This window comes from Cavia porcellus, unplaced genomic scaffold, assembly GCF_034190915.1.
Source record: "Cavia porcellus strain 051 isolate PalLab524CR breed Dunkin Hartley unplaced genomic scaffold, mCavPor4.1 scaffold_17, whole genome shotgun sequence".
Lineage (NCBI taxonomy): Eukaryota > Metazoa > Chordata > Mammalia > Rodentia > Caviidae > Cavia > Cavia porcellus.
Window position 1 is genome coordinate 29540233 of NW_026947500.1, and position 27274 is coordinate 29567506.

The window sequence follows — 27274 nt, forward strand, 5'->3', positions numbered from 1 at the left end:
CTAGTGGTTCCCAGCAAAAGAAATTTATAATTATTTCTTAATTTTAGTTGTTAAACAGTTAGGAGATTGGTAACAATACAGTATAATATGGACAGTATAATATAAGCAGTAAGCTTAACATAGAACATTACTAGTGGTTTACAGCAAAAGGAATTTATAAGTACCTCTTAATTTTAGTTGTTAAACATCTAGGAGATTGGTAACAGTACAGTATAATATAGGCAGTAAGCTTAATATCAACCATGAGCATTTTTAGAAGATTGATAACAGTACAGTACAATAGAGGCAGTAAGCTTAATATAAAACATTAAATGGTATTAACCATGAGAATTTTAACATTTGAACACTGAAGAAATTTGTGAAACATCTCTAAGCGTATATCTGGATCTGAAAGAAAACATTTGTCATGGCTGGAACACAAGAAAAAAGGCAGCAGAAGCAATCTGAACTTTATATCTGAAAACATGAATACAGCATCAGATCAGCAATAATGAGTTGTCTGCTGTGCCTGTCTCTGCGCTGGCAGACAGAGCTGTGCCTGCAGACAGAGACATACCTGTGCTTGGGGGCGGGGGCTGGGATCTCTCTGGCACGCAGTGCATAGGTGGACCATGCAGAGTGGGTGGGCTGCTTAGGGCAGGCAGGGCGCCAGGGTGCGGGCAGCACACGCAGAGTGAAGGTGGAATGTGCGCAGGGATGCAGTGCATGAGGCGGGGCTGAAACTGCCCCGGAAATGCAGGCAGGGCGAGGCGGTGTAAGCAGAGTGGGCCGGGTGGCGGGCTTGTGGTGCATGGGGGGCGGAGCTGGGACACAGAGATGGGATGAGGCGTGAAGCCGGGAACCTGCACACCAGGACCCTGTGTGGAGCTGTGGCACCATGTGAAACTGGGACTGCTCGGGGGGCGCACGGAGTAGGGCACGGCATTAGAGCCAGACCCTGTGCGGAGCTGGAGCGAGGTATGAGAGCTGAGACACCGCCTGGAGTTGGGGCGTGGTGTGAGAGCTGGACCCCACGGAGCTGGGGTATGGCATGAGAGCTTAAAGCAGCCCATGCGTATCTCTCAGCACTGTTTTAGGCACACCTCCCCCATCTTGGTGGGGAATGGTTCACTGTGCATGGTGGGGGAGGGGCGCAGAAGCAGGGAGGAAAGGAGACGCTGAGAAAGCTTTGAAAGGCTGTAAAGAAAGACACTATTATCTCTTTAAGTGTGGGGAGGGGGAGGGATCCTGGAAGGATGAGAAAGGACACATGCTCTCAAAACAAAGGCTTAAAGATAATTTTATAAACTTGTCCTCAGCGTGATAAGCTATAAATAGGTATGGTTTTTTTACATTTAAGAGTACTCAGATTGGAAATCAAGCATTGCAAAGGTGTGGTCTTTTGGCAAGTACAAAAGATATTTTTTATGGCTAAATCTCAGGCAAGAAAAACACTGTGGTCCAAAGGTTGGGCCGTCATCCTTGTGCTTTCAAACGAAGGTAGTTATGATCAGTTGCAAATCTCGTATTTCTCAGACGTCACCAAGAGATCCATGAGTGGATTTCTCATGGGTTTTAGTAACGGCTCTGCCCGTAAGAGCTTAAAGCTCTGAAGGACGTGAGAGTTTTTCAGTGTGGACCCAGGTTGGCCCAGAAAAACTCTGCCTTGGGCTGTCTAAGGACGTGAGAGTATCACTTGAATCCACGGGAAGGGGGAGAAAACCCACATGGGGCCTAGCCCAGCGCCAAAGAATTCTCCGGAGTTTGCCCACCTGTGATAAATTGGGCCAGTGTTGTTTGTGAGTGATTGCTGACAAGTTTACAGCTCCCTAGTGTAGAAGTGAGGAATTAATTCAGGATGCATTCTGGTCTGCAAACAGCAGAGGACTCCGACTAGGAGGATCCCAGGAGTCTCTCGTCTGCCATTCCTGGTCCAGGAATCATATGATAGAATTGTGGCGGAGGCTGAAAAGATGAGAAGTATGAAATATAAATGACCTTTATTTTAAGAATGTGGGGAAAGACCCCAAACCCTGGGGCCCGGCTTCTCCCTGAGGTCAGCAATCTCTCCATAGGACACGTGGAGTGGGGGCATACATGTAGCTTAGGTTGGGGGTGGTGCCTGAGGGGCATTAGGGATGTGCAGATATCTCATTGGTATTCATTTCACCAGAGCAAATTCCTAGGGGTGGGGAAGATAAAGCTCCTTGGTTCTGCCTGAGGCTTTACCGGCTACAGTGTCCTATCTGGGCCATAATCCTTTCACTGTGATCATTTTCCCCCTTATCCCACCCTCCTAAAATCAATAATGCTTTTATAAAAGTTAGTGTGTTAAGCTCACTTGACAATTCCTCTTGTAATTCCAAAACATACCCATGACCCCAAAATAGAGTCCCCACCCCTCTTCAGCTGTGATGCCACAGCCCCTGAGCCTCTGCTAACTACCACTCAGCTTTCTATCTCAATGGGTGGGGCTGTTCCAGAGGTTGTGTGTCAGTGGTCCCCAAACCTTTTGACCATTTATGGTTGCCTCCATTCACTGACATCACCGTTTTGAGGTTCACCCAGGTTACAGTGTGAGCTAGTACTTCATTCCTTATTATGGCTGAATAAGCAATCACACTGCATTTTATGTTTTTACATAACCTATATTTTAAACAGTGCATGCTGAATAGGAGCCCAAGTCATTTAATGGGACAGGAGTGTCTTTTCAATAAATGACACTGGGGAACCAGATACTCACATGCAAAAGAATGAGATTAGACCCTTATTTTACAACATGAACAAAAACTTATTCCAATTGAACTAAAGGCCTAAGACCTAAAAGAATGCCCTAAACCTGCAAATCCATAAAACTTAGGGGACACCTTCAGGACATTGGATTTGACACTGATTTTGGCACTGATTTCTGATATGACACCAAGAGGGAAAAACAGACAAAGCAGATTTCAGCCATCTTCAAAGCTTCTGTGCATCAGAATATGCACAGAGAGAAAGACAGCACTGGTGAGGAGAAAATGTTTGCAGTTCAAAATCTAATTAAAGGTCCATGGCCATAGAATGAAAAGAACTTCCTCAGCTCAACAGTACTGACATAAAACAAGCCCAAGTGTAAAGATGGGAAAGGGACCTTTATGCACTGTTCTCCCAACCGCCATACAAATGGCCCACGAGCAGTTGCAAAGGTCCTCAGTGTCACTGGTCCTTCAGCAAATGCAAGTCAAAAGCACAGTGAGATACTCCTATTTCCTTTCCAGGGCAGGAACTTTTTAAAAAACAAAATCCTAAATGTTAGAAGGACTCAGAGAAACTAGAGGCACATGTATTCCTGGTGGAAATGCACAATAGTGCAATTACTGTGGAAAGCAATATGGATGTTCCTTAGAACATTAAAGATAGCATTGATCTATGAGCATCGCATTCTGGGTGTGTCTCCCATAAAGCTAAGAGTGGGGTCCCAGAGGTGTTTGCACACCGGTCTGCAGCCTTTATCACGGCCAAAATGTGAAAGACACTGAAGTGGCCTTAATGGATGAGTAGACAAACTGAAGGTCGTATGTCAATTCCATGAATATTACTCAGCCTTAAAAAGGAAGAAACTCATGGCACATGGCAATATAAATAAACTTTATGGACACGGTATCCAGTGATGTAAGCCAGTCACCGCAGGGCAGTACTGTGCTCCTCCTTTATATGGGATCCATAGTCATTAGAAAGCAAGAATGGACAGGGGTGGGGAATGAGTGTTTACTAGGGCAGAGTTTCAGTTTGGAAGTTGGAAATGTTTTAGAGATTGGTGGTGCTGGCTCTTCTACAACCATACCTGAAATTAGTGAACCCCAGAAAAAGGTTCAAATTGTAAATTTTACATTACATACACTTTGGGACAGTTTACAAATCAGTAAAGAAAAAGAGACTAAATGAAAGTTAAGGTTTTCTTTCCTTACTGGAAAATGGGATTCCTGGGAGCCAGGGAATCACATGGTCTTTGGGGCCCCTTTTATGTGTCTGTGTCTCTCACCGACCCAGGCCCAGCTGTCCTACTGCAGTCACCATGACTTGTGCTTCAGTCCCAGGACAATGGGGATGTGTCCATCACCTGAGACCTGGCCTGACTTTGCCCTTCCACCTTGCTGAGGTGCCACATGATGCCTCCAAGGCATCTGGTGTCCCAGAGGCACTGGCCTGGCTTGGGGCTGGTGGCACAGGATTCCCTCACACAGCCCAGAGGCTTTCAAGCCTGTGTGTGGCTTTCTCCACCATGAGACCATTGGGGAGGGGACAGTCTTCATTCCCGCAGGGGTGGGTGCTGGATACCTTCCTCTCCCTCCAAGGCTTGGCCTATCCTCTGGGCCTCTTCCCTGGGGCCTACATGTCTAACATTTCAGAAAGTGGCAAATCTGCTTTGTTTTTATCATAGGACTGCTGGCGGGAAATGCCAATTCCTGCCCTTAACAAAACATTTTCTGATTTTGCTACTTTTTAGAGAGCTACCACTGGTTATGGCTGTGTATGTTGCTGGTACCCATTGCACTAGTCCTTCTGGTATGTTGTTATCTAAAGAAATGTGCATCCGGGATATGTCACATGTCTAAAAGCACAGAAAGAAGAGGTGGCATCCTGGGGTCCAGTGTGGCCTGATTCTCAGTGGGGCTGGCTCCTTCCTCCCGGCATATCTGTACATGTGCACTTAGGAAAAGGTCTTCCTCTGTTAGGGTAAAAACTGAAGAGAACCAAGGGCACAAAGCTACAGGGACCACAGAGCTCAGCATCTGAAGCTGAGGTACAGCCCGCTGTTTCAGGTCTACTAAGATCAGTGTCAGAGGCAGACCTAAGTTGATGCAGGTCCTATCTGGGCTGGTTTCATGGGACAGCAGGTTGGCAGCAGGCTCTGGATGACCTCTGGGTGCTGTGGGAACAAAGAGCCACAGGCCTCTTGGAAACTTCCAGAAATCCTAGATAAGATAATGGGACATAGAGAGGGTGTTCAGGTTAATTCCAGCAAATTCTTTGCAAGTTGTACTTACACTATCCCTGACCCTGATGCCATGGGCCCAGGCCAGATGATCTCCGGGCAGAAGGAGCACCAGCCATAAACCCCAAGCTTCTCTCTGTCTTTTCAGGAAATGCTAATGGGGGTGAGAACATGGTGAGTGTAGGCCTGGAGCGTGGATGGGACTCTGAACCTGTGAGAGGACATAGGGCACAGGACAGGCCCAGAGGATTGTCCCCTCCAGGAACAGGCTGCCTGTGGCCTGTGAGTGATGTCAGGGGTGGCAGGAGCCTTCCTAGGGAGCTGCCTGAGGGTTGCATGTTTGAGCTTTGGGTACTTTATTGTCCTCAGGGCCAGATGGCAGCCAAAGATCCTGAGCTAGAAGGAGTCTTAGGTTTTCAAAGCTTTGTTTGAGCAAACTGAGAAGCCAGAAAGCTGAGGATATGCATGTGGGGAGATGAGGTTTAATCCATATAGGAAGCTGCTTATGTATTATTTTATTTGTATAAGAATACTAACTTGGGTCTATCTCATTGAGCAAATATTTATACTTTCCCTTGTGACCTCCACATTCATACTGGCTCCAGATACTTCGTGGAGAGGGAGAGTTCACCATTCACCGGGTCAAGATCACAGCCACCTGGCATGGGAGAAATCTGTCATATTAGACATAGAGTTCTACAGGCACATATGATGATCTTGCCTGGCATTGCTGTGGTTTTTAAGTTAATGCTGGGACACTCAGGGTTTCATAATATCACATGTACTCTCATCTGGCATCTCGGAGTGTGTCTCCATTGATGTCAGTATCTTCTGTGCCATTTGTGGTGCAAGGTCGGTGCAGTTTTGTATGATTTTGTAGAAGTGATTCCAGCAATCTTACTCTTCTTTGATGGTAAATTCCATGTTTTCCTCCACTAGCACATCAGCAAGGTAACAGAAAGGTCCTCCAGGGGATGTCAGACCAGCCTTCTCTTTAGAACCTTTGTTTTTAATGTTGTGATTTATTGGTGCATATAGTGATGCAGAATGATGGTTTGGCTTTGGTGTATTGGGTTTGCATATACCTTACTTTGATCATTTTCGTCCCCCTCAGCTCCCTTTCCTTTCCTTCACCTGCTCCCTCTGCTGCTTTCCTTCCCACTAATTGTGCACTTCGCAGTTTTCTGTCGAGACCTTTTCTAAATCCTCATCTCTGTTCTAGTACTGCGTGCACAGTGTGTATGGGGGTGTGGCTGGTTTCTCTTTCCATCTCTGTGCTCTTTATTTCCCCTTCTGGTATTGTCCTGAGTCAAACTTGTAACAGTGCTTTGGGGCTCTGCCTGCTGTTAGTGTCTGTGCATGGTGGTGGTTTTTTTTTTGTCTCTTACTGGAGTTCCCAGCAGTCAGGCTGAGGCTTCTTGAGGGGGAATTAAGATCACAGGTAAAACTGGCTCAGCAGTGTGTGACTGCTGTGGTCTGCTACCCGCTCTGTGGTGGCTTAAGGAGCACAAATATATTCTCTTCCCGGTGTGGCGGTCAGCTGCCGAGAGTTCCGTCACTGAGATAGGTGATGAGCGAGGCAGTGCCCCAGGTAGTACTTGTCACATCACCTGGTGAAGAGGGGTGTAAGTCCCCTCAGAGTTTTGAAGGTTATTGATCCATCTCCATACGTGGTGAAGCCAGACACAACGGCAGGAGCATGTGGAACAGGCTGGCAATGAAGCAGAAGAAAGAGGAGAGGGCGGAGTCCCAGGATCCCCTTCTAGAATGCACCCCTCGTGACTGAAGGCCTCTCACCAGGCGCCACCTCTCAGAGCTTCCAGTATATCCTGGAGTGCCAGGCCAAGGATCAAGAGTTTAACTCAAGCACCGTAGATGCCAACCGTAACTTCTGCCCTCGCGGGTACCCTGGATAAGACATAAAGGGCAATGGAGGGTGGGAGTCCTGTCTTGTGGCTTGTCCCCTCCTTGCTGCCTTAGCCTGCCCTGCTTTGTCATGGAGTTTAATGTCACACCCACTGACACACCCAGGGTCAGGCTCTGAAGTAGTGTTGTAAGAAACAACCAAACACAGGATGCAACAGCACCAAGGAGCTTAAGGAGTCAGTTTATTACTCAGGTGGGCTTCTGAGCGGGATCTCTCCTGAAGAGCCAGAACCCTGCCCAGCATGGCCTCAGGGATTTTAAAGGGAACATAATTGTGTGTGTGGAGGGGGGGAGTGGCACAAAGTCAGTGCATATGGCTAAAGAGTCGGGTGACAGAGGGAGAAATGTTCTGTTATGTTATATAAGTTACATCACAAGGCTGTTAGTTCCAGTTATACAAAGGCAGTAAAGAAGGGTTTATCAAAGGACCATTTGAAGTTCCATTACTGTGAGACAGGGTTACACAGGAAAAGAATGTTGTGTTTGCAGATGTGTCTAGACACATCTTGCAGACTCAACTAAGCTTTAATAAACTGGTGAGTTTTGTGTTATTGTATTTTGCATGTGCCAAGAATTTAGAAATAAAAATTTCTAAATTCAAAAAATGTAAATTTTTTCTTGTATAACAGCTACCTGGGGTCCCACAAAACCACATCAGTACCTTAGAAGAGCAGTACCTCAGTGAACTAATTACAGCCCTCTAGGCCATACTTCTTTTTCTGTTTATTTTGTTTTTAATTTTTACTTTATTGGCACATGTTTGCAGCACACAATGATAATATTACTGGTGAGCAGTCACTGCATGCACATAACACATCTGGAGTTTTATTGGCTTCTGTGTCCCCTCTCCCCAGCCCTTCTTCTGCTTCTCTTTTGCCAAAGATCTTACACCTCGCTGTTTTCCATTATCTGATCTTTTTGGTTTTAATTACTTACTTACTTACGCTTTTACACGGTATTTAGTTTGAGTGTCTTATTATTTTGCCTAACATTTGTGTCACGGTGCATCCATTTTCTCACAATGGCTCACTCTAATCCTTCGTGATACCAGAGTGGTGCTCCATTGTGTAGACATGTGGATAAGCAGCACATTTTCCTCACCCATTCATCTGCTAACGGACATATGGGCCCTTTCGAAGACTTAGCTGTTATGAGTTGCGCTGTTATAAACATGAATACGCATGTACCACTGTAATATGATGTTCTTAACTTTCAGGAAGAGACCTTCATAGAGGTCTTCATAGAGGTAGGTTCAATGGAATTCCTAATTTCAATGTTTGAAAAATTTCCATGCTGATTTCCATAGTTTACATCCTCACAACAACATAGAAGGGTCCCTTTTCCCCATCGGCCTCCTCAGTGTTTGCTGTGATTTGAACACAGGGCAATTGTCTTTACTGCATCCCCAGCCCTTCTTTCTCCTTTACTTGGATACAGGGTCTCATTAAGTGGTTATGTTGCCCACACTAGGCTTGAACATGCAGTCTTCCTATCTCAGCCCACTGGAGTAGTGGGAATACAGGTCAGCTCCCCCACATCCCATTTATGCTGCACCACTTGAAAGTCCTCCAGTTCTTCACTCTACCATGGTGGAGGCCAACTTCCAGCACGGGATCCCTTGAGGTGCACACACACACTCTCTCTAAACACCAACCCAAACGCTTTCAGATTCATGTCATCTACAATAATTGTAGGTAAATACAAAGTCCCTTTTAAGGTCCTTAGCTTAACTAAAGCATGCATGTCTTCAAGAGACATACAACTCTCATACGGGTGTATGGATTGAAACCGTGAAATATACCTTCGCTAACCAAGATTTACAAATATATTGTCATGGGAAAAACAGTCAATAGAAGCCAGGAGGTTAGGAAAAGAAAGGAAATTTTATTGATGCTAGCAGTTCCCAGAGAAGTGGTCTCCAAAGTTTGAGATCCTGATTATACAGAGTTCCAGCCCAGACCCCTTGGCCTCATGATTACCTCCCATCTTTCACCTCAGTTCCTGTGTGCTCAGCTCTGCCCACGCCTTGCATCTTCTTTCTGCTCACAGAAGCTCCTGTGCTGCATAAAATGCTCCGAGTACTTCCCTGCTGTGCATGGATGTGCCTTATGTTCACCAGGTTCTCAGGCCCAGCAGAAAAGCCCCCAACGGTAGAGACAAACCTTTCCTCACTGAAAATGTAGAAAATAATAATTAAAGTATGCAGAAACCCCATCACACAAAAATGCTATTGGTAGATCCAAATATAATTCTTTTTTTAAAATTTTATTTCAGAATAAAAAGAAAAAAAATCAGAGAAAGGGTACAAGTTATACAGAATTTCAGAAAAAAAACAGTAGGAAATCACTAGTTAATGGATTACATATTGTCATCTTAGACATGTTTGTTCAAGTTACAAAATTAAAGCTTATATAGTGGACATTCAAACAGTGAGACCAAACAGTTCTGTTCAATGATCCAACAAAACTCAGTAATATCATTGTCTATCTTATACACTTAAATATACATGCAGTTATATTGTTTAGAGCACTTTCTTTTCCTCTCTTTTGTAGAATGACTATTGCACATTTTGGGTTATATTGCTCCCACAGTTCTTATTACTTTTTTTGGAAGAGAGTAAAACCAAGTGTGACATAACAGAACAGAGTCAGTCAAATCAAAAGGGTGGACATAATAGATAATGTAAAAACATAATACAAGGTGATCAACAATGGTTACCATAATGCCTCCCGATATCTCTAATAGAATTGCCTATATCATCAGTTATAATAAAATTGAACAAAACAGTAAAGAACGAAACCAACAAAACCAAAACATTGGAGATATTACAGGTCTTCAAAAGTAGATAGTCGTCAACCAGAATGGGCGTCATAATGAATCCCACTATCTTCACAGCTGTTGCCTATACTTTCGAACCTGGTACTATCAAGCAAAACAGAATAGAGGAACATCAGTCAAAACAAGATGGTGAGAGCAGTACAGGGCTTCAAATCAAGTTAATAGTAAATCAAAGTGGGATACTATAATATATCCTACTATTTTAAAATTTATTTTTCCCTTAATTAAAAGGATAAAAATAAAAAAGTAAATAATAAAATGGAGATTGAGATAAAAGAGGGCATAACAACAAAACAGCGCAGATCAAAACATAACCATTTAAGCAAAATAGTGTTTCACCACAAGATAATCCCAACATAAAAGTAGTTACCATATTGTCTCTTTCCTTGAAATCCTTGAGTATAACTTCGTGTACTGTAGCATCAAATATATCAAAACAATGTAAAACCATTCAAGAGAATGACAGTAGTACAGGATATTTAGAACCAACTAACAGTAAATGAACAATGGTTTCTGTATAATCTCCTTGTCTATAAAAGTTTTTGTTTATACTATCACATATATAATAAAATACAATAAGATACAACATGCTAAGACCAATGGAGACAGAAGAGCAAAAGCTTAATGAGACTTCAAAACAAGATGATACTAAAGCAGCATTACCTATTATGACGTCGTTTTCTCCAAAATAGCTGTTCCTATCATCCAATCTTCTCTGCCTCATTCCTGTTGAGCTCTTTTTCTGTCATTAGTTGTCAGTTTGTCTTCTTCATTTTGTTTTCTGGTCCATTCATTGTGGCCTCTCTGCCACTATTTCTGGATTCTTTGTATTTTTCTTTTTTAGAATATCCTGCAGTATTCTCTGTAGAGTTGAATTGGTGGTTGCATATTCCCCTAGTTCCTCTTTATCCTGAAAGCACCTTGTTTTTCCATCAATTTCTAGGGATAGTTGTGCAGGATATATCAATCTTGGCTGGAGGTTATTATCTTTCAAAGCTTGAATTATTTCCTCCCACGCTCTTCGTGATTTGATGGTTTGTGCCAAGAAGTCTGATGTAATTCTGATGGGTGTTCCCTTGTAAGTGATCTGTTTCTTGTCTCTGACAGCTTTTAATATTCTGTTCTTATATTGGATTTCTGGTATTTTGATTATTATATGCCTGGGCATAGCTTTGTTTGAGTTGTAGGTGGCTGGGGTCCTGAATGCTTCATATATCTGAGTATCTTTACCTTTTGCTAAATTAGGAAAATTCTCCTGGATTATTTATGCGAGTAGCTTTTGTAGTTCATTTGTTTGTGTCCCTACCTCTTCTTTTATGTTCTTAATTCTTAAGTTATAGATCCTCTTATCATCTTCTAGTCTTTGTATTATTGCTGTTTGTTTCTTTGTTATTTTTAAGAAGTTTTTCATTTCATGCTCCCATATTACAAATCTGGCCTCCAGTTCACATAATTTATCGTTAGTTTCTTTCAAGCTGTTATGCTAGTTTTCGATAGAGTTTTTAGTTTCCTGGTAATCTCTTTGAACCTGCTTCACATATTCTATGCTTTCTCCATTTTCTCCATCAAACAATTCTCCCCTCTTTTTCTGTTCTTCCATTCTACCATCTGTTTTTTCTTGGGTGGTGCTTAGCATTTCTCTAACTATTCTGCTTATGTCTAGCTTCAGGTCATTAATAACTTCATTCCTGAACTCGTCTATGAGGCTCTGGAGATAGCGCTTTATGTCTATTGGTGTGGTGTCTGCTATTGCCTGTTTCTCAGGATTAGGGGCCGAGGGACCTTTCTTGTTGCTCCCTCTTCCCATATTCTTTGTTCCTTATATATGCAGGCATATATAGGAGGCCCAGCTTCCTTCCCTGTTGGCCACAGTCTGATTGAATTGCGCTGGCGAGGTGTTCCCGCCCACTGCAGTACACCAGGAAGTTACGGACCGGGCAGCCTATGAGGGGCCCGCCCCTCCAGGTCATCTTGAGGTGCTGGGACTGGGTTGTGCTAGCCTACTGGGTCTCAGCCAGCAGCATCACGTAAGCTAGTCATTGCTCACCAATCCCGCTTGAGAGGGGTATATGTGACTGAAGTCACTACAGCACCCTGTTCCAGCAAGACTGCCCAGTCTCAGGATGTCCTCTGTTGGAGCCTCCTAGATTGTGGAAGAGTCCCAGTTTCTCTCACTCACCGAAGGTCGATGCACGGCTCCCTGCCCGTCCCGCTCTCAACTCCATCACGGATTCCCGTTCTCAGAGCTTTCACGTGTCTCTCTCCCTGCCGAGCCAATTCAGACGCAGCTGCGGCGGCAGGAAACCCAAATCACGGTTTCCAATGGTGCGGGCTCCGGCTTCCACGCTGAGGCTTTATCTGTTCCTGTTATAGCACCAGGATTGCATTCCCAGTTGGTTTCTCTCAGCCCAGTTCGTTCTTGGGTCAGCAGGGCATATCTCTTCTCTTGCTTAGGATTCCTCACTCCACACCATTCCTGGATTCTAAGCTGGGTCTTTCAGAGAGCCTCCGTAGCTGCTGCTATCTGTCCACCATGTTCTCCTGCCATTCCAAACAGAATTCTTTACAAAATGAAACTCAGTCTCAGGAAGAACCAAACCCTGGAAACAACCCAAACACCCACCAATAGGCAGACAGGTGACACCATGGGACCCTTGGATGGGCTGTTGTTACTTACATATGACATTGTTGTTACTTACACATACAGCTTTGCTCACAAGACACCCATTGTACCAAAACCTTCAGCAAAAGTTTATCTTGCTGTAACTTCTGTTTGTCATCCTATAAAAATGAGGAACTTTCTATAATCAGGATCTCAAACTTTGGAGACCACTTCTCTGGGATCTGCTAGCATCATAAAATTTCCTTTCTTTTCCTAACCTCCTGGAATCTATTGACTGTTTTTCCCATGACAATGTATCTGTAAATCTTGGTTAGTGAAGGTATACTTCGGGGTTTCAATCCGTTCACCCAGATGAGAGTTGTATGTCTCTTGAAGACATGCATGCTTTAGTTAAGCTAAGGACCTTAAAAGGGACTTTGTATTTACCTACAATTATTGTAGATGACATGAATCTGAAATCATTGGGGTTGGTGTTGTTTAGAGAGATTGGAGTGCACACCTCAAGGGATCCCATGCTGGAAGCTTGGCCTCCACCATGGTAAGATGAAGATGTGAAGGACTTTCAAGAGATGCAGCATAAATGGGGTGTGGGGAGCTGGCCTGTAGTCCCACTACTCCAGTGGGCTAAGATAGGAAGGCTGCATGTTCAAGCCTAGTGTGGGCAACATAACCACTAAATGAGACCCTGTATCCAAATAAAGGAGAAAGAAGGGCTGGGGATGCAGCGAAGGCAAGTGCCCTGGGTTCAAATCACAGCAAATGCTGAGGAGGCTGATGGGGGAAAAGGGACCTTTCTATGTTGTTGTGGGGATGTAAATTAGTATAACTATGGAAATCAGCATGGAGATTTATCAAAACATTGAAATTAGGAATTCCATTGAACCTACCTCTGCCCTGTGAAGGTCTCCTCCTGAAAGAACATCATATTACAGTGGTACATGCATACTCATGTTTGTAACAGCACAACTCATAACAGTTAAGTCTTTGAAGGGGCCCACATGTCCCTCAGCAGATGAATGCGTGAGGAAAATGTATTACTTATCCACACGTGTACACAATGGAGCACCACTCTGTCATAGAGAAAGATTAATGTGAGTCACTGTGAGAAAATGGATGCACCATGACACAAATGTTAGGGGAAATAAATAAGACACTCAAACATAAATACTGTGTAAAAGCATAATTAAAACCAAAAAGATCACATAATAGAAGACAGGGAGGTGTGAGATCTTTGGCAAAAGAGAAGCAGATGAAGGGCTTGGGAGAGGGAACAGAGACGCCAATAAAAAAGTCCAGCTGTGTTATGTGCTTGCAGGGACTGCTCACAAGGAATATTATCACTGTGTGCTGTAACCATGTGCCAGTAAAAATAAAAATTAAAAACAAAATAAAGAGAAAATCAAGTGTGATCTAGAGGGCAGTAATTAGTTCATGGAGGTGCTGTTCTTCTAAGGAACTGATGTGTTTTTTTGGGACCGCAGGTAGGTGTTATACGAGGGTTGTTACATAAGAGTAACCCCAGACCCTCCCCTTCCTTAAGTCCCAAAATTTGTCCAGGCACCATGCGACAGCTAAGGCCCTGATTGTTCACAAGCCAGCAAAATGGGCCAAATGGGGTGCGAGGATCGGGGGGGGGGTAGAGCAAATGGTCTCACAAATCTTTGCCTCCCACATGCATATATGGAAAAAACTGACAAATATTATAGTTTTTTAGTTTTATATTTTTCCCATATGCAAGACGCAATAACACAAAAATCACTAGTTTATTAAAGATTACTTCAGTTTGCAAGAAAATGGGACACATAAAAATGACCCATTTTCAAAATGAAAATTTTTCAATTCTGAGTGGAAAATTACTGAGTTTTCTACCTGCCTGACTTGGTTCATACATTTGGAGGGTGTATGGGCAGACAGGACCTTGAATCTTCTAGGAGGCTTTGGACTAGCCTTTTGAATCAGGCTGGAAGAGGTCTGAAGACTTTGGGGGATCTTGAGGGCAGACTGATATATCCCTAGAGTCTTAGTGAAAGGGAAAGTTAATATTTTAAAAACCCTGCCAGAATTCCTGCCAAAACAAGTGGATATGTCCAGACACACCTGCAATTACAATATTCCTTTCCAATGTACTTTTCTCATAGTAATGGAACCTCAAATAGGCCTTTGATAAACCCCTCTATACTGCCTTTGTATAACTGGTACTAACAGCTTTGTGATGTAACTTATATAACATAACAGAACATTTCTCCCTCTGTCACCCAACTCTTTAGCCATATGCACTGCCTTTGTGCCCCCTCCCATTATGTTCCCTTTAAAATCCCTGAGGCCATGCTGGGCAGGGATCTGGTTCTTCAGGAGAGATCCCGCTCAGAAGCCCACCTGAGTAATAAACTGACTCCTTAAGCTCCTTGGTGCTGTTGCATCCTGTGTTTGGTTGTTTCTTACAACACTACTTCAGAGCCTGACCCTGGGTGTGTCAGTGGGTGTGACATTAAACTCCATGACAAAGCAGGGCAGGCTAAGGCAGCAAGGAGGGGACAAGCCACAAGACAGGAATCCCACCCTCCATTGCCCTTTATGTCTTATCCAGGGTACCTGCGAGGGCAGATGTTATGGTTGGCGTCCATGGTGCTTGAGTTAAACTCTTGATTCTTGGCCTGGCACTCCAGGAGATACTGGAAGCTCTGAGAGGTGGGGCCTGGTGAGAGGCCTTCAGTCACGAGGGGTGCATTCTAGAAGGGGATCCTGGGACTCAGCCCTCTCCTCTTCTCTTCTGCTTCCTTGCCAGCCTGTTCCACATGCTCCTGGCACTGTGTCTGGCTTTATACCACGTATGGAGAGGGATCACCTGGGTTAGAATTCACAAAACTCTGAGGTAACATGCACCTTCCCTCTTTGTTGTACCCCAAAACAAGGCCCCAAGATATTAATCACAATGGGGGGGGGGGCAATATGTATATAAAAGAGCGCTTTAGTTGTACCCAAAAACAAGGCCCCAATTTATTAATCACAATGGGGGGGGGGAATGTGTGTAAAAGAGTGCTTTTATTTAAGCTGGTACCCAGCGGCACAGTGCAGATGGAGTTTGCAAAGCTGTGTAACTGAGTTAGAATTTTGACAGATTTTTATAATTCATTTATGATTAGCTCATTGATCATTAAGTACATAGCGAGGAGAAACAGAAACAAGGTGGGCCTTTGTTCCCCTTTGCTTGAGGTCAGAGGCATTTCACAGTGGGTAGTTAGCCAATACATAGCCCTTGGTCTGCCCCTTCCAGGAACACTTGTCTCTCACAAAGGGACCAAAGGTTGACACAGCAAACAGGTTACTGGGAGACGGGGATGAAGATGCACACAGAACAGCATGATGATGAGGTCAGTTAATCTATAACTATGTGGTTGGTGCTTCGTGTTTATTAGGGTAACGAGTACAGCACAGAACGTTGACAATACTGGTAATAACTATCCTTTTAACTAACTATTTTTGCTAATAATTATTTTAGTCCAACACTCTTCACCAGGTGATGCATGAGAAGTACTCGCTGGAGCAGAGCCTAGCTTATCGCCTACGTCAGTGACAACTCTCAGTGGCTGATGGCTCCACCTGCAAGAGAATACATTTGTGTTTTTAAGCCACCACAGCTGAGGTCGCAGGCCAGCTGTGACATACTGCTGAGCCAGTTTTACCTGTGACCTTAATTCCCCTCAAGAAGTCTCGGCCTGACTGATGGGAACTCTTGGGTACGAGACAAAAAAACCACCACCACGCACAGACATTAACAGCAGGCAGAGCCCCAAAGCACTGTTACAAGTTTTACCCCAGGACAAAACCAGAAGGAGAGATAAGGAGCATAGAGATGGAAAGAGAGGAAGAAACACACACCCCATACACACACTGTCCACCAGGAGTTTGTGCACGCAGTGCTAGAACAGAGATGAGGATTTAGAAAAGGTCTCGACAGAAAACTGGGAAGCGCACAATTAGTGGGAAGGAAAGCAGCAGAGGGAGCAGGTGAAGGAAAGGAGAGGGAGCTGAGGGGGACGAAAATGATCAAAGTTAGGTATATGCAAACCCAATACACCAAAGCCAAACCATCATTCTGCATCAGTATATGCACCAATAAATCACAACATTAAAAACAAAGGTTCTAAAGAGAAGTCTCCTCTGACTTCCCCCAGAGGACCTTTGTGTTATCTTTCTGATGTGGCAGTGGAGGAAAACTTGCAATTTAGCATCAAAGAAGTGTAAGATTGCTGGTATCACTTCTAGAAAAACATGCAAAAGTATACCGAGCTGATACCACAAAGGGCACAGAAGTTACTGACATCAATGGAGACACACTCTGAGATGCCAGATGGGGGTTCATGTGACATTATGAAGCCCTGTGTGTGCCATAAGTAATTTAAAAATCACAGCAATGCCACACAAGATTATCTTGTGTGCCTGTAGAGCTCTACGTGTAATGTGATGGATTTCTACCATGCCAGGTGGCTGTGATCTTGACCCGGTGAGTGATGAACTCTCCTTCCCCAAGAAGTATCTGGAGCCAGTATGTACAGGGAGACCCCAAGGGAAAGTATAAAAATTCCATAAATGTACTAAACTAGTTGAATTTTCTTGTAGAAATGAAATAACTTATAACCGGCTTCCTATATGGATTAATCCCCAGCTCACCACGTGCATATATTCAGCTTTCTGGCATCTCAGTTTGCCCAAGCAAAGCTTTGAGAAGCTAAGACTCCTTCTAGCTCAGGATCTTTGGCTGCCATCTGGCCCTGAGGACGATTAAGTGCCTAAAGCTCAGACATGCAACCCTCAGTCAGCTCCCTAGGAAAGTCTACTGCCACCCCTGACCTCACTCACAGGCCACAGGCAGGCCTGTTCCTGGAGGGGACAATCCCCTGGGCCTGTCCTGTGCTCTGTGGCCTACACATACCATGTTCTCACAGTCATTAGGAAAGACAGAGAGAGGCTGGTGGTTAGTGGCTGGTGCTCCTTCTACCCTGAGATCCTCTGGCCTAGGCTCATGGCATCCTGCTCAGGCTCAGGTATAGTGTAAGGACAACCTGCAGAGAATTTGCTGGGTGAACGTGTACACCCCTCTCTCTTTCGGGTATCTTCTGCAGGATTTTGGGAAGCTTCCAAAAGGCCTGTGGCTCTTTACACCCACAATACCCAGAAGTCATCCAGAGCCCCTGCTAACTTGCTGTCCCAGGAAACCTAGCCAAATGGAACCTGCAGCAACCTGGGTCTGCCTCTGACACTGATCTTAGTAGACCTGAAACAGCAAGCTGTACCTCAGCTTCAGATGCTGAGCACTGTGGTCCCTGTAGCTTTGTGCCCTTGGTTCCCTCCAGTTTTTACCCTAACAGAGGAAGACCTTTTCCTAAGTGCACATGTACAGATATGCCGGGGAGGAGGGACCCAGCCCCATTGGACATCAGGCCCCACTAGACCTTACTGATCCCAGGATGCGATCCATTATTGCTGTGCTGTTGGACATTTGATGTTTGTTTCTCCATAAAACAGTACCATGATGAGTATTGGAATAACTACTACGAGCGGCGATGGAGATAGCCAGTCGGAGCTCTCTAAAAAGTGGCAAAAACAGAACATGGTTTGGTAAGGGCAGGAATTGGCATTTTCCCCCAGCAGTCCTATGACAAAAAGAAAGCAGATTTTCCACTTTCTGAAATATTAGACATGACAGCCCCAGGGAAGAGGCCCAGAGGATAGGCCAAGCCTGGGAGGGAGGGGTGTGTGTCCAACTCCTACCCCTGAGGGAATGAAGTCGGTCCCTTCCCCAATGGTCTCATGGTGGAGGAAGCCACACACAGGCTTGAAAGCCTCAGGGCTGTGTTAGGGAATCCTGTGCCACCAGCCCCAAGTCAGGCCAGTGCCTCTGGGACACCAGATGCCTTGGAGGCATCATGTGGCACCTCAGCAAGGTGGAAGGGCAAAGTCAGGCCAGGTCTCAGGTGATGGACACATCCCCATTGTCCTGGGACTGGAGCACAAGTCATGGTGACTGCAGTAGGATAGCTGGGCTCAGGTCGGTGAGAGACACAGACACATCAAATGGGCCCAAAGGACCACATGACTCCCTGGCTCCCAGGAAGCCCATTTTCCAGTACAGAAGGAAAGCCCCAAATTTTGTTGAGTTTCTGCTTCTTTAGTCCTATAAACTATCCCACTGTAGTTGTAGCAGAAAATTTAAAATTGGTACCATTTCCTGGGGTTCAGTAATTTCAGGGATGGTTATAAAAACACCAGCAACAACCATCTTTAAAACATTTCCATCCTCCAAACTGAAAGTCTGCCCTAGTAAACACTCATTCCCCACCTCTGTCCATTCCTGCTTTCTCCATGGGTCCCAGGACTGTATGGATCCCATATAAAGGAGGAGCATAGTACTGCCCTTTGGTGACTGGCTTATGTTGCTGAACACAGTGTCTCAAGGTTTATTTATATCGCTATGTGCTGACTTTCTTCCTCTTTAAGGCTGAATAATACTTCTGGAATGTGTGCACCACCTTTAGTTTGTCCATTTGTCCATCTAGGCCACTTCAGTGTCTTTCACATTTTGGCTGTGATAAATGTTGCAGATCTGGTGTGCAAACACCTCTGGGACCCCACTCTTAGCTTTCTGGGAGACACACCCAGAATGCAATGCTGGGGCACAGGTCACTGCTACCTTCATTGTTCTAAGGAGCACCCGTACTGCTTTCCACAGTAATTGTACTATTGTGCATTCCCACCAGGGATACATGTGCCTCCACTTTCTCTAAGTCCTTCTCACATTTAAGATTTTGTTTTTTGAAGTTTTCCCCTGGAAGGGAAGAAGGAGAATCTCACTGTGCTTTTGGCTTGCATTTGCCGAAGGACCAGTGACACTGAGCACCTCTGCATTGCTCGTGGGCCATTTGTATGGTCGCTGGGAGAACAGTGCATAAAGGTCCCTTTCCTGTCTTTTCAGCTGGGCTTGTTTAAAACATAATGTCAGTACTGTTGAGCTGAGGAAGTTCTTTTCATATATGGCCATGGACCTTTTATTAGGTTTGTGACCTGCAAACATTTTCTCCTCGTCAGTTCTATCTTTCACTCTGTGCACATTCTGATGCACAGAAACTTTGAAGATGGCTGAAATCTGCTTTGTCTGTTTTTCCTTCTTGTCATATCAAAAATCAGTGCCAAATCCAATGTCATAAGGGTACTTACCAACGTTTATGAATTGGCAGGATTAGGACATGCTTTTAGATCCTAGGGTTTTAGTTCATCTTGAAAGTACTTTGTTCATGTTGTGAAATAAGAGTCTAACCTCATTCTTTTGCATGAGTATCTGGTTCCCAAGAATCATTTGTTGAAACACAGTCCTGTCCCCCTTAAATGATTTGGGCTCAAAGGTCTATGTACTATGTAGAATAGTTTAAAATATAGGTAATTAATGCAAAAAAGTTAAACAAAACACAGTAGGTGTTTGATTATTCAGCCATAATGAATGGAACACTAATTCACATCACAACCTGGGTGAACCTTGAAAACATGATGCTCAGTCAATGGAGCCAACCCCAAAGGGTCACAAATGTTCTGAAACCACTGACATACAATGCCCAAACAGCCTCACCCATTGAGATAGAAAGCTGAGGAGTAGTTAGCAGAGGCTCAGGGGCTGTGGCATCACAGCTGAAGAGGGTGGGGACTCCATTTTGGGGAGATGGGCATGTTTTGGAATTAGAAGAGGAAGACGATGTCAAGTGAGCTTGACACACTAAGTTTTAAAGGACTGATTTTAGGAGGGTGGGATAAGCGGGCAAATGATCACACTATGTTAAATATATGTACCAATCTATAAATATGAAACCGAATAATCCGTGTTACCAATGTGAAATAAGAAGAATTTTTGTGCTCACAAAAATAACATGGTTAATTTCATCTCATGTAAGCTTCACCTCAGTACAAAACAGTCAGGTTAAAAAGAAAATACAAACCCTCTTACCTGAATGAGCCACTGTACAGACTGTGTTTGATGTTGCATTGCATTTCTGCAGGACTCCATTCTCATGAGGACACCTGGAGAGAGACTGCCTCAGTCAGTTCTTCCCTGGAGCCCTTTCCTGTCTCACCAGCCTCTCAAACCCGTCCCCCCATCCCTGCTGTTCCCAGCCTGATCACAATCCTCAGAAGACATTGGTGTGATTCTCACTAATGCCCTAAAGCTGACTGATTTTGCTCTCGTATGAATATGTCTGCCCCATTGGAGACTCATTCACAGAAGCAAAAATGAACTTGTTTTTTTGTTTTATCAGAGCCTCAGGGTCTCAGGGTTCCCTCCTAGTCACTGCACCCTGCAGGCCTGTTGCTCCCTCTGTAAACATTAGTACTAGCTCGGGCCTGGATGAAGGGGGACTCTGTTACTTGCTGACTTCCTTCATACTTTAAACTCTGTACATTTCACAGTGCTTCTTCTACTTATTTACAAATCATGCCTGGCCTTCCTCCTTGGCTCTTCTTTCTTCCTTTGCTATGCCTTGCTCATCCTCTGGGTGTGCCAACTCTCCCAGCAATGAATGAGGCTTTTTCTTACACCATTGACTCCAGACTCACAGTAGGAAACACTGGAGAAATCACTAAGACAAACAGCCTTTAGCGAACCTAAGTCTTTACTCAGGCTGTTGCTTTGCTTCCTTATGACAGAAACCAGCCTTGGAGATGTTGACAGGTGAGTCTTGGTCCCCTGTGCCACTGCAGGGCGTACAGAACAGCATTCCATGGGCAGAGAGAGGCATCAGGCAGCTCCTCAGCACCTTGGAGTGCAGAGCACCCTGATGTGAAGTCTCCACTGCTACAGCGGCCACACTGCAACCCATCTGAGAATGCTGAGTGGAGAATGAGGCCTTCCATTAGACAGTGCTGCAAAGCCAAGACCAGCGTCCTTTGAGAGAAGAAGAAAAGTAAGAAGAGGATGACCCACGAGAGGGCAGCAAGTGTGCACTGGACAGCTGGCAGTTGATCATTGAGGAGAAAACCCAAAGGGTCAGTGAGGAATGAGAGGCCATGACAGAGACAAGGAGAGTCATGGAGATGTGGAGGAAGTGAGGCAAGAAAGAGCCAAGGAATGCATCAGAGTCAAAGGCCATTAGAAAAACCACAACCTAAAGAACTCAGATAAAAAGGTGTGCAAACAGCAAACGCCTGGGCAGGGATGCCTTTGGCTGCCTTCTGGGGAGAAAAGATCAGAGAAGCATCAGGCCGTGTTTGTGTGGAAGCCATCTCTCTGGGCTGCTGCAGACTGAACTGACTGCTGGAGGTCCCCATAGCCCTGCAGATTGTCACCTGGTAAAGTATAATGCTCTGTCATGCCCCCTCCAACCCATGTCCACATACTTATCACATGGCGTGCAGAATTCAGAAAATCCAGCATCCTCAGAGAAGTAGCCCTGTTTGCACTCGCATTTCCGGTCAGTGACTGAGGAGCAATCTCGTACCATTTCTTGGTCTGCAGTCCAAGGAACACTGGGGTCAGCTCAAAGTGGAGATCCTGACCTCAGCCAGGCCCATGACATTGTAGTTACTAGAGACTCCCGTCCATCCCGAACACAGTGTGTCCCCTATACACAGCTTAATCCACCAAAGCAGGTGCACTGAGGTCTTGTTTAATCTCAAGCACAAGATCTATGTGAAGCCAAGTGTGGTAGGGTACACCTGGAATCCCAGCAGCTGGGAGGCTGAGGCAGGAGGATTGTAGGGAGTTCAAGGCCAGCTTAGGCTACAAAGTGAGTTGAAAACCATTCTGAACTGCACAAAACTGAACCCTAGCTCAAAACAAAAATAATCTCTGGGGCCCACCTGCCTCTATTCATTCTGCTTTTCCACATGTCGGAAAACTTTAACAATAAAAATTTGCCTGTTCTCTAGGAATTGAGTTTGTTCTTGTTTCTGCATGTATTTTGTGAGTTTCTAGATGGAACTGGCTATTTGCAATGAGAAAAAAATTACAAAAATCTCAAGGAAATGCTTTCCTTTGCATCGCAGTATGATGAAGGCTGTGTTCACATAGCTCTGAGTCTGACAATACATAAGGAACAGATTTTATGCCAATGAAAAGTCATGAGCTGCTTTGCTATAGCATCAGCATGCAACTGCTTCCTCCCAATGCAGGATGAATAAATAGGTACTTTTTATTTTTTCTGTTTTCAGAGTAAACACTGAACACCTAAATATCGAATGCTCAGCTTCAAGTCCCTATTTAGAGCCCACTGCCAGCAAGAGCACTGCTGGGTCTAGGGGTGCAGGTGGCATGGCCAAATCTCTGGAACTCACCAGGCTGGCAGGTGGAGCAGGGGCGGCAAGACTGCAGGCCATTGGGATGTGCTGTGTATGTCCCCGGCTCACACCTGCCACACACTCCATGTGTGTGGGGTTTCGCGCAGGAATTCATGACATAATAACCTGTGGAAGTGGTTGGGCAGAGGTGAGCCCTCACAGGGGCCCACCTGCATCCTGGGCTGTACTGGGCTCTATCCAATCCCTGGAGGCTCAGGTCTTTAATGAGTCAACAGCAATGCTGATGCCTTGGAGTTTAAGTTCAAACCGTTATCTGGAAGTAACACACTCTTAGATTCCATTAAATTTCCAGTCCCTCTGGGGCATCCCTGTGAAGCTGCCCCTCCAGTTCTCCTCCACGAACCTACCCTGCACCGTCTTTGGGGTTCAGTGCTCACCGTGGGCGGTGACCTGAACCCAGCTGGAATTGCTGGATACACCAGGCCCTCTCAGTACATACATATACACAGTCTGATGTACACACGAGGGGTCCACCTCACGTGGGAAAAAAGAGATACCTGTCTAGGGTCCTAAAGCGTAGGTGAGCGCAGTCCCTGCTCCTCACACACCCTATCTAGTGCAGCCTCTGCTCTGCTCCAATGGCCACCTATCCCCACAAACCAGGACTCACCTGCAGGGCACATCTTGCAGCAACGGCCAGCACTCATGTATTCATCTATGTTACAGGACTCCGGGCCAAAGTACTGTAGGCTCTGTTTGTAAATTGACTCAGTTATAGTGATTATCTTCCAGTTGAAAAGCATAAGAAATATCTAACTAGCAGCCCACCCCTACTGGTAATGATTTGTCTAGAAGCAATGTTATGAAGTGGTGGTGAACAAGGAAGCAGCAGGCAGTGCTCTCCTCTCCTCTCTTAACAATAATCATTAGGAGCACGAGCTCTCGAGCTATGCATGTGAGGAGCTCTACTGCTGGTAGCTTCCCAAGAAGGCTGAGTTAATAAATCCGAGTGAGTTCCAGTCAAGGTTGGCTCTTTACACTTTAACAGCTACCTAGGTTCCTTCCTGGCCGCCAGCCATGCATGCATTCTGTAGGAAAAGGTGAGAGTTGGACTGGCCGATTTATTAAAATTTTAAACTTTATCATTCCAGTTTAATGCTCTGTTTTCTGATCAGCAATGCCTGCTTCTCACCATTGTGGAGCGGAAACAGAGCAGGGTAGTAGCTGGGATAGCTATCACCAATTGCAGCCATTTCTGAGGGTTATAAAAAATCCAGGCCTGTCATTTTCCTCTTTCTCCATGTGGGGGCCAGGTACTCAAAAGTTATGATCTTGAAATGCATGTGCATAAATGGAAGATTCTGGATATTTTCATGCATGCTCAGGGGGAGTGTTGACCCAGAAACCATCTAAAAAGCACATAAATTGATATTGCAGGTTGATCCCTGAAACAAAGACACCTGGCCCAAAGACGAAAAATATAAACAAAACAAAAACTTAGGGCATGAAGGACTGACTCCAATTTCCAGTAGTACAAAATTCAGATGTCCAGCTTTAAACAACAAAACCACCAGCAATAACACCAACAACATTACAGGCATACAGAAGAAAAGGAAGATACAACTCATTCAAGGAAAAAGACAGCAGATTGCACATTTACTAGAGAGGCTTCAATAATTGTGATCAGAAAGCCAAAGTGAGATATATAAAGTCTGCAGGGACATGATATATGAACCAAATGAAAATATCAACCCCAAAATGAAAATGAAAATAGTAACCCCAAGAAGAAATATGAACAGAAGACAAAGAGACATCCTGGAGATGAAGAGTACAATAATTGAAATGAGCAATTTACTAGGCAGGTTTCAGAGGACAGAAGAAAAACCCAGCGAGCTTGAAAATAGGACTATACAAGCAACAATTCTGTGGAGTACAGAGAAACATGGCTAAAGAGAAAAAGGGCACCGAGCCTAAGAGACCTGCAGGATGCTTTCATCAAATCAGTGCACACTCTGAGATTCTCAGGACAGCAAACATAAAAACAGGCACAGTAATAGTTTGCTGTGATGGGAGAAAATATCCTGAAGGTGAGGCAAGATGTTTCGCAGATATCCAGGAAGTTTAAGGGCCTCCAGGAAGACTGAGCTCAAAGAACCTGACAGGCTGGCTCAGTGTTCAGTCTCTTCAAAGGAGAAGAGAAGCAGGGAATACTGCAATCAGCCAGAAAGGAGTGCCTGTCACATCCCAGGGCTCCCCAGTAACATCTCAGCAGCTTTCTCATCAGCAGCCTCGGAGGCCAGAAGGCGGGGGATCAGGGTGTCCAAGATGCTGAAAGGAAAACAAGGCAGCCAGGAATTCCACATCCGCCCAAAAGGAGGAAGAAAGGGAGGCGTCACAGCGCAAGACAGGATGAGGAAGCCATCAGCACTGAACGGCAAGACCTTGCCATCTGAGTGTTTCAGGTGAAGCGGACAGGAAAGGAGAAGTGGAATCCCCCGAAGCAGTAATGGGCATCTGGAGAAGTGAATACATGGGCCTCGAAGAGTTAGTATGTTTTGCTGTGCGATCATATTCCCAGTTTTAGTTTTCTGTGACTTCAAAGGCAAATACATGAGGATAATAATTGGGCTAAGATTAGAGGTACGCATTGAATAAGGACAAAATTTTTGACATCATTAAGAAAAAGGTGGAGATTCAGCTGTATGGGAGCAGGATTTTCATACGCTACTGATGTAAAGTTGGCACAAACTACAATGAAACTATCGTACTATTAGGATGTTAGCACAATTTGTTAAATGTCAGAGAAAATAGCTGTAGAATACACAAAATGAAGTCAATTAGAAATTTTCCTTATAGAAAATAAATCTGAAAAATAGAGTATCCTAGAAAATAAAGGCATAAACTGTAAGTCATCTAGAATACATAGCCCTAAATCCAGTCAATCATCCCTCTGCAGCTTCTTTGGCCAGCCCTAGCCAGGGTTCATCAGCCCCTTGCCCCGTCCTGTCAGCCCTGGTCCTGCACATTTGACTAGGTCCCCTCCAGCTGGCTATCCTCGCCCATTGGAGCCTGGGTCACGCCCGAGAGCCATCGGATTCCTGGGCGGACTAGGGTGTTCTGTCCCCAAACCAGGCTCCTGCTAGCTAAGGGCATGCCTTGATAGGGGAAGGTGGCGCAGCTGGCTGGGGAGTAAGCCGGGCTTGTTCATTCCTGGATATCAGGACACGTCCCAAATATGTCTCAGGACCGCGTAGGTAAAAAGTTTTCTGGGTTCTCAGGACACGCCCCAAATATGTCTCAGGACCCCGTAGGTAAAAAGTTTTCTGGGTTCTCAGGACACGCCCCAAATATGTCTCAGGACCGCTTAGGTAAAAAGTTTTCTGGGTTCTCAGGACACGCCCCAAATATGTCTGAGGACCGCGTAGGTAAAAGTTCTCCGGGTTCTCGGGAGGCGTGGTAGAAATAGAGGAGACACCCCAAGAGCTGGCTCTCCTGTCTCCACGACAGCGCGCGCTGTGATTCCTGGGGTGTTCGCTGTTAACTGTGATTCAGGTTTATTCGGCACCGATTTCGGATGCTGAGTCCGATTCCTTACTTTCCCCTTCACGTTTTCAAATACATTTTGTCACTTTTTTTTTTTTTTTTTGCAAGTCCTGTTCAAGCATTTGCTCATGAAAAGCAGGACTGAAAACTAAACAGGCCAGCGCCCTCTCGCCCCGCTCCCCATTTGTTCCCGGGGAATTCCCATGTGGTCCCGACCCGGCCGCGGGAAGTGTCCGCCGGTTCCGTCCCACCGAGGCTTACACTCAGGCGCCCCGTGCAAGCCATCCCCAGAGGCCCGGGCGCTGTCGCGGTTGTTCAAGGGACCCTGCACAGCAGAGTGGGCTCCGGCCACAGCTCCTCCAGGCCGCGCACTCCGAGCTGGGCTGGGGGGGGGGGGCACTGGCCTGGGAGAGGGAGCCCCGGGGGTCCGCTATTGACCGGTTCGCGATGGGAAACCGGTATGGGAGGAGCCGAGTGCATGACCCGTTCGCTGCCTTTTCCCTCTAGGAGGTTTCTGCCTTGCTCCCCACCCGAATCCCAGCCGTGCTCACTCACCTGCTCTAGGAGGACAAACAGGCACAGAGAACAGAGCAAGGTCCAGCCCATTGGAACCGGGCGCTGCTCAGCGATGGGTCCCACCAGAGATGCTGGGTGCAGGTCCTCACCGTGCAGTTGGTGGCAGCTCTGGGAGGCTACCCCTGCTTGGGGGCGAAAGGGTGCCAAGTTGGCCTAGGAGGGCACTACAGGCCTTTTTAATACCCCGGTTCAGCCTTTATCCCCGCCCCTATCCCCGCCCTAGGCCCGCCTTGAGCTACACCGCAGGGCTCTGCTTCCTGCCCTAGCCGCCGGGGAGTCTGCCCTGACACCTCGGAGGGTAGGTGGGGGGAAGGGGACTGGTGTTACCTGTTGGAGCAGGAAAGTAAGGGAAGGGAGTAGGGAGAGAGAGGGAGGAGGAGGCCAGGGGTTCTGGGTGCGGGGTCCCGAAGGCCTGGATCAGAGTCGCAGGGTCAGGTTGCCAAGACCAGGGGTCAGTGCCCAGGCCCCCGGAGCTGTGGGACCAAGTTGGGGGGTGGCCAGGACCGAGGCTAGGGAAGCCAGTGGCCTGGGGT

At 45.7% G+C, this 27274-nt stretch overlaps 1 protein-coding gene and 1 long non-coding RNA gene across 4 annotated transcripts; one reads left to right on the plus strand and one right to left on the minus strand.

The window, feature by feature from the left end:
* The first annotated feature begins 707 nt into the window (after window positions 1-707).
* LOC134470918 (uncharacterized) lies at window positions 708-22256 on the plus strand. The gene is made up of 2 exons (XR_010040179.1): window positions 708-957; window positions 20387-22256. It is a non-coding gene; the product is annotated as an uncharacterized LOC134470918 (long non-coding RNA).
* Window positions 15367-26938, minus strand: LOC106027321 (tumor necrosis factor receptor superfamily member 23-like). 3 transcript variants are annotated; one of them, XM_013150875.3, is made up of 7 exons: window positions 26721-26938; window positions 23293-23374; window positions 22659-22787; window positions 21723-21834; window positions 20335-20408; window positions 17800-17929; window positions 15367-15941 (listed from the first exon to the last, which is right to left on the minus strand). In XM_013150875.3, the coding sequence occupies exons 1-6, from the start codon at window positions 26769-26771 to the stop codon at window positions 17820-17822; spliced, it is 558 nt and encodes a 185-aa protein (XP_013006329.1). In that variant the 5' UTR covers window positions 26772-26938; the 3' UTR covers window positions 15367-15941; window positions 17800-17819. The 3 variants fall into 3 exon arrangements, with proteins under 3 accessions (XP_013006329.1, XP_013006328.1, XP_013006330.1); XM_013150874.3 differs by having other exon boundaries at window positions 17795-17929; XM_013150876.3 differs by lacking the exon at window positions 17800-17929.
* Between the last annotated feature and the right edge of the window lie 336 nt (window positions 26939-27274).

What these genes read in the sequence shown, in the direction of transcription:
- LOC106027321 (XM_013150875.3), bottom strand. Translation starts at nt 26,771, where the DNA reads ATGGGCTGGACCTTGCTCTGTTCTCTGTGCCTGTTTGTCCTCCTAGAG. An exon ending in TGTTTGTCCTCCTAGAGCAG is followed by an intron (nt 23,375 to 26,720) that starts GTGAGTGAGCAC and finishes ATTTACAAACAG; the next exon opens with AGCCTACAGTACTTTGGCCC. An exon ending in TTCTGCACGCCATGTGATAA is followed by an intron (nt 20,409 to 21,722) that starts GTATGTGGACAT and finishes GTCTCTCTCCAG; the next exon opens with GTGTCCTCATGAGAATGGAG.